General features: G+C 51.1%; 1 protein-coding gene across 3 annotated transcripts in view; it reads right to left on the reverse strand.

The window, feature by feature from the left end:
* The window catches only part of UNC5B (unc-5 netrin receptor B), a 156,590-nt gene extending 152,001 nt beyond the window's left edge, over positions 1-4,589 (reverse strand). Inside the window, exon 1 of one of the 3 annotated variants that reach the window (XM_059729901.1) lies at positions 4,149-4,589. In XM_059729901.1, the coding sequence (XP_059585884.1) occupies positions 4,149-4,245 (97 nt within the window). In that variant the 5' untranslated portion in view covers positions 4,246-4,589. The remainder of the gene's footprint in view (positions 1-4,148) is intronic. The other 2 variants (XM_059729902.1, XM_019484343.2) reach the window with 2 other exon arrangements.
* Between the last annotated feature and the right edge of the window lie 2,859 nt (positions 4,590-7,448).

Below are 7,448 nucleotides of genomic sequence, written 5' to 3' on the forward strand. Positions count from 1 at the left end.
CTGCGATCCTTGTACCAAGTTGCACATGCCACTCCTAATAAAAAACAAACACACAACAAAACCATCCAGGTGTCAGAGAACTGCAAGGAACTCCCATCAAACAGAAGCCTTATGATCAGGATGGAAGCAACACCTTCTGGAACTCAGGCAGCATATGCATTTCTGTGCTGATGGAAAAACCGAAGTCAGAGGAACAAATGCTCCTACAGTTTCTAGATTATACATTCTTGAGAGAGAGGAAACCCCCCAAAGAATCTTCATTCAGCAACACAGCACAGCAGAAAATACTGGTTGTCTGCTTTTAAAAATAAAAACAAGAATTAGACTCTATTTCTAGGCTTTAAAGGCTTTAAGTTTTGGCTTGAGAGATTTTTTTTCTTTTCCTTTTTTATTTAATTAATTATATTTATTTTTCATTTAGTGCTAGCAAAAATAAAAATCCTGGCATTATGGCTGATAGAAGGACAGGAGCTGTACAAAGTTCCCACACATGCAAATCTATCCAACACACAGAGCCTCCATAAAGCTTTGCCCATGTACTTCAGTCCTGACCTGCAGCAACTCAATCTAATATGCTCCCTAAGCCCTATAGTTCCACCAATGTACCTAAATCCTGACCAACAAAACCCCTGCTAATGCAATACTCCTACCTCTGCTCATCTCTGCCAAAGCACTGAAATTCTGGCCCAGAGCACCCCTCATATATTCCAACATGATGAGCCACCCTGAAGCACACCCACTGCTAGTCCTGCCAAAAATATTTATAAATCTTTTATTCTTTGCTTGCTTTCCTCCCGCAAGAAAAGCAGACAAATGTTCTCTCTTATGGCCAGTTTGAGAGGAAATTCATTTTCACTTGTCCTGATCCAAGATTGAAACATAATGTTTCAACCTAGAATGTTTTAATCTAGAAAGCAAGAAGCTACTCAATGAAGCCAGCGCGCACACTCTCTCCTTTCTTCCTCTTTTAAACCATACCTGTACAAAAACTAAATCTTCCAAAGGAAAGTGCCATTCTGTTGCTGCTGCAATGGCACTTTCATTTTAATGAGAAATGATATTATGTCACTTGAGTTTTCCATTTGTTGAAGTGAGCTGGATAGGTGTATTGTCAAGACAGGAAAAAAAATCTAATTAAAAAACTCTCTTTCAAAAATTCCTCCTCATCTTAATTACATTTTAAAGGAAAGGCTTAATTCATTTTCCTCTAAGATCAACTTGTCAAAAAATGCTTTCAACAACAAGACATTCAGTTTTGGCAACCAGCAGACATACTTGCACACCCCATCATATTCTGCAGCTGCCTTCTTCATAACATGAGAGGGAAACAACCCACCAGATTAGTTAGGTCTCAAAGTTGCAACCAAGATTACAAGCCGTCTGCTTGTCACAGCCTGAAAGGCCACTCCAAAAGGTCTGACATTTATTGTTATGGTCTCATCCAAACTCCACAACCATCAAACTTTATAGTTCCTCACTTCTGAGATCTACAATTGAAAACATTTTTTTATATCTGTGCTTAAAAGAGGAACACACTAGCACCTTTCCTTTCCCATTGCTGGAGGTTAACAAAAGATAAATGGTGCAGAATCAAGAGATACAGACAGCTGAGGTATCAAAAGGAAAATTCTTCTGTGCAGCACAAGGATGAATTTTATGATAGGCATTTTAGAGAAAGCAGGATAGTAAATTGTGGAGCATCTATCTGGGTGGAAGAGACAGAGAATCACCACACGCATACAGACCATATAGATGTCTCAGGCTCATAAGACTTGTTTATATGCATGAAACTTGGAAGCCTATTAGAAAAGGCCAAGATAGTTTAAAAGTCTAGCCAATGATAGCCTGACTTATCAAATTCAGATACAATACAGTATGAAGGTAACTCAATTTCAGGTTAGAGTTAATGTAAATGCAGTATGTAAGGGAGTTCTTCAGAGTTCAGTTGGATCATAACAGTTACCACCTACATCAGTTTTATCAGCCTAGTACAAAGAAGCCCCTGCATTCACACGTCAAATTATGCTTCTAGGGATCACTGATGTTTAAACAAAAGTATGATTTTGTAATCAGGAATATACATTTTTCTAAGCCAGCAAAACTGAAACATTATTAAGGGTAGTATGAATCATAAAGCTGGAGATAAGAGCAGGAACCCCATCTAAAGACTTTCATTCACAGGATGGAGCCTCCCTACCTTCCTGCAATCAGATGTCCCCAAACCATTCTCATTGGAATGCAAGTTTGTTATTAACATTAATCAAAATTAGGACTGCTCTGCCTGTTCAGTATTCTCCATATTAATTTGGGCCTGATTCTATGCTCTCTGCACATTCCAATTTTCTATTTATTTCAATGGGCGATTTGGGTGTTGAGAGAATGACAAACTGGATTCTGGGTTTGGAATGCCTGCTGCTTTGCCTTGCTGTATGTCTCTTTAATTTAATAGCACATTCATATACCGACCCTGTCCGTCCTCAAAACCAGTGCTCCTATTTCACATTCCTGAATCTCTTTAAACAATGTTCTCCATTCAGCACAGAACCTTCCCCCTATCATTAACTTTAACTTCAACTTCAAAATACATCTTTAAATACCAGACTCTGCACAAATTATAATTAACCAAGATAAAACTGTAAATACTATAAACTTTTTAGAACTGTAGTAAACCTCTCGCAAAAAAAATTCACTCACTTGTGAGAACAGGGAAATACTAGTTGCTTTTACAGCACAGCAACCATTGTCAATTATGAAAGGTTCAACTAGCCACAAGCTGCCATAAAAATACTCTTTCATATTTGTCCTTAGATGAAGTCTTAAACTGCAGAACTCTCAAGTATGGAAAAGGCATCTGATGTTCTCAAGTGCTGCCAAAGACAACAAACAGAACAAAACAAAACAGAAAACATGTCACTGATACACAGAACAGCTTAAAGATGAACTGGTGTTCTCACAGAGGATTAGGTACAGACCTAAGAGTGAAGAAACAAAACCCTCTGCTTGGATTGCCAACCTCAAATCTGCTACACTTTCCCACATCAAAGGATACAAAAGGACAATGAAGCACAAAAATATGAACAGCGCTTGCCCAATCCTGTAATGTGTTGTCTCTCCCCCCTTGCCCAAAACTTCATAGAAATCAAAACCTGCAGAGCCAACAGCAATCAGACTGCCCATGTTAATAACTCCCAGAAAGTGAACCCCAGAAAAAGAAGGTTGATTTGCTTCCCTGACTCTAGAGGGAAAACTTCGACTGCCTGCAAAAATGGAATCTGAGGGTCAGGAATACCAAGTCCATGGTCCCTTTTTCCCCTTGCAATTTTTCAGAGGCCGTCAGCTATAACCACCAGATCTAGAGGCCATGCTGGTACTGCTCCTTCAACAGTCAACTCCTTCCAAGTGTTAGCTCAAAGAAGAGAGAGATCCCGAGGAGGGAGAAAACTGTCATTCCTTCCTTTTACCGCCTTACCTGACAGGAAAGCGTCTGGGGTTACATGACTGGTACCAAAAACAAGCCTGACTCCGCAAACCGACTGAGCAGCATCTGGCTGACAAGGAGTCAGAGACTAGGGTGGCGCTGGACCAGGGAACAGGAGGGCCGAGTGAGGCCCTACAAGTGGAAGGGAAGGTATTACCGTAAACAGGAGCCTGCTGCTTACGACAGGGCCCATGCTGCTCGCTCCGCTAAGGTCAGGTAGCCACTTGAGTGGCCTGAAGGACAGCAGCGAGCCCGCCCGCAGGTCCGGGGCTGTTAAAGAGCCTGGAAATACCCTGTCAGAGCCTTGCCCCTGGTGTCTGGGTCTCAGGCGCTAGGACCAAGCTTGTGAAGGGCTTCGGCGCGCTGCGCTTCTCCCTGCCCGCGGCCACGCGTGGGCCCCGCGCTCCGCTCCCCCCAGGACACGCTGGAAACGAGCTCCGGGGCTCTCGCACGCACAGGCATGGGTGCACCGCGGCCCCGGGGATCAAACAGGTACCGAGGAGACTGGACGAAGTTGGCGCCGGAGGGGCTCGCTCGGCGCCTCGGGGCTGCCCCGGGCGGGAGCGGGAGCCGCCGGGCAGAGCGGGGCGAGCTGGTCCGGGCTTCCCCGACTTGGGGCCCGGCTCCCCTGCCCCGTCCCCGGGCCCGGCTGCACCTCTCCCCGCCTTACCTGCCTCGCACAGCCCGAAGTTGTCCGGCAGCAGCAGCGGCAGCGCCAGGAGGAGCAGCTCAGCCGCCGCCCCGCGCCGACCCCGCGCCCGCGGCATGGCTGGGTCCCCGCCGGCTCCTCGCGCTGCTCCCGCCGAGAGGTGCCGCCGCTGCCCCTGCCCTGCCCTGCCCCGCCGGGTCCCGCCGCTGCCAGGCTGTGCAGCCCCGCTCCGCCGCGGCCAAGGAGAGCGGGTCAGAGCCGCCGGCGCCCGGCGCTCATCGCTGGCGCCGCCCGGGCGCTGCTGCCGGCCCTAGCAGGGCACCTGCATCCTGCCCCTTCCCCGCCTCCTGCCACAATGCCAAGGTGTCCCGCACGCAGCGCGGGCGCGGGGCGGGGGGGGGGGTGGCCGGCGGGGCCCCGCCAGGGGGGTGCGCGCTGCGCGGCCGCGGCAAGACCCGGCTCCGGATCCGGATCCGCGGAGCAGGAGCCGTGCCCGGGCTCAAATCTGCGCCGCCGCCTGCCAGCCCCTCCTCCCCTGGCCCATGACACCGGCTGGGGGCCGCTGGGCTTGTCTGCACCTGCATTTACTGCGCAACAATTTTGCACGTGCGGACGCGCCCCGCGGGGAGGGGAGGAGACACGCACCCGCAGGCCTTCCCCTCAGCTCCTTCCCAGGGGCTCTGCCCTTGCCTCAGGTCACCTCCACCCCACCCCCCTTTGCCTTCCGGGCTGGACGCCCCCTGCCCGCGCTAGCTTGTCCTGGTGTTTCCTCAAACCCGTGGCCACCGCGCTCCCACCGGGCTGTCCCCAAACCCGTGGCCTCCCCGCGCTGCTTGCCTGGCTGGGTCGGGGCCTGCAGCACAGCGCCAGGGGCAGCCCTAGGGCCTGGGAAAGGCGTTGCAGGTTTCCAAGGATTCAAAATACCCCCCACAAAAAAATAAGGGGAGGGGGAGACGCGGCCACCCCGGAGCCCACGGAGCATCTGCCAGCGCTCGGGGCCCCTCGTGGTCCTGGTGCAAACATGACATGAGCCGCGGGAGCTGGAGGGGGCGGGCTGGGAGGGCCGCGACGAGCCCCAAGACAGGCCTTTTATTCGAGTTAAGAAAAGACTGGAGTCACTGGGGGGTTTCCAAGCACTAGGAGCCCCCCCCCCCCCCCCGCCCGCTCCGCTGACGGGCTTTTATCCCCTGCCCAGGAGACGCTGCCCCCCCCCCCCCGCCCTCTGAGAAGGACCGACCGGGCAATGCGGGACCTGCGGGGCTGCCGCGGTGCAGCTGCCGCCTCTGGGGGTTGCGGGGAGCTCCGCCCGCGTCCCCCGGGAGCGGCTGGCAAGGGCCGGAGCCCCCGCTCCACCCCCGCGCCGAGCTGATGCCGCCGCGCTAGGGCAGTGGCGGGGATCGCGGCGGCGCCAGTCGGGCCCTGGGGCGGGGGTGCTGGCCGCTTGCGCTCGTGACTTTCCAGTTTCGGTCGCATCCACCTCCCGGGCCGGACGCTTTCCCCTGGGCTCGCTCCCACCGCGGCGGAGGCTGCTCGGGGCCAGGAGCCCTCGGTGGGAGCCCTCGTGGGGGAGAGAGAAAGAGGCAGCAAAACTCCCAGGCCTCCCGGCCAGCTTCTCCGCCCGGCCGGGAACGCGCTGCCTCCCCGCACCGGCCGGCGGGAGGGCCTGGGACATCACAGCAATTACTCGGCGCTGCTCAGGCGATTTCAGTGTCAGGTTTCAGGCTTTTCTTTAATTCTCAGGATTGCGGACAGGGCGAGCCATTCAGTGGGGGGATATCTAGGCGCTTCACAGAAACCTCATCCTCCACCATCAAGCAGAAAAACCCCACAGTCCCACCATAGCTCCCTTGCACAGCTCGCGCGGGGAAGTGTTGCACTGACCTGAAGATTGGGGGGGGGGGAGGAGAAACTTTTTGCGCCTGTTTTAACACAAACGGCTCGTTTGTATCTTAACTCGTTTTATAAACAAGACCCCCTACACACACTCTCTTCTCTTTCTCTCTCAATTCCTTGCCACCTCCTGCCATCGGGCCGGTCTCTCCTGCTGCCCAGATGGACGTGGATGGAGCGGCAGGCGGGTGCCCCGCGACTTTCTCAAGCCAAGAGGAGTTTAAAATGTTTTGTCAGGGACAACCGGCCCCTCCTCCCCGTCAGCACCCAGGAGCACTTCCCAAGTCCTCCTTGTGATTCACCTCCTCCTCGATTTCACGTGGCGAGAGAAGTAATGGGCCATTCCTGCAGAGCTCCATCCACGAAGCCTCCTGACAAGTTTCGGCTTGTCTCTGTAACACTTCGCACTCTTACAAAGTCCGTGGAGGAGACAGCGGCTTTTTTGCAGATTTTTGGTCGCTCCTTGGTTTCCCCTCTTGGGTTTTGCTTTTATTTGTTCTTTCCTCCTCTTTCTTCACACGGTCAGGAATGAAACACAGAAAACAATGATGGACCTGAATGATCAGTGGAGCGTGGGGTGCCAGCAGTCTACTATTTTCTGCCCGGTGCCATTACAGTTTGGGTTGACTGAGGCTAAAAACAAAAGTATTTATTGTTTAGTTGAAGGGAAGAAAAAAAAAAGTAAGAGCCCTAGCAAGTAAAAGCGGCTTGATTAACAAATCCCCTCCCAGTGCTGTTCTGCTATGTTAAGACGCACGGGGGAGCTCTGCAACTTTAACCACTTCAGCGTGTGCAGAGATGCAGCTACTGCCAGGCAATACACTGCCTTCCAGCCCCTACATGTACTGTCACAAGCTATATGCTTTCTTGACACCTCTGGGAGGAGGCAGCAGATGTCTTTGTTGTAACCCTCAAATATTACTGTACCCAACAAGAAGACAATATTGGAAAAGGAATTTTAGAATAAGCACCAAAGCTCATATGTCTAAAGTTGCAGCATCCAGTTTCTAGGACAGGTGAAGAACTCCAGCCAACTTGAAAATATCTGAATGCCAGCACTGGACTTTAACAAAGGTGAATTGTTAATGAAACACCTTGTTATACATCAGTTTGAAACATGTTGAAGATTTTCTTCCTCTCCACAAGATCTCTCTCTCCATAGTTGCTTCATGTTGGCCAGAGGGCACCCTGGGGATGTGACATGCTTTTCCTGTTGAACATTAATTTATTGTGTCCCACTGTGCCTACAAAAATGCTTACCTAGAGGGAAAAAACACATTGAAAAATATTTTAATGCATTAAGCAATATGTTCCTCCTCTCCCCCTCCCCTTTTTATCATTAATGATGTTAGTGCCACAGGATTAGCTAATGGACTATTAATTCTCTCTCAAGAATCCAACTTTGAAATCCAGGCTGCAAAACATCTAGAT

Source organism: Alligator mississippiensis, chromosome 6 (genome assembly GCF_030867095.1).
Source record: "Alligator mississippiensis isolate rAllMis1 chromosome 6, rAllMis1, whole genome shotgun sequence".
Taxonomy (NCBI): Eukaryota; Metazoa; Chordata; order Crocodylia; family Alligatoridae; genus Alligator; species Alligator mississippiensis.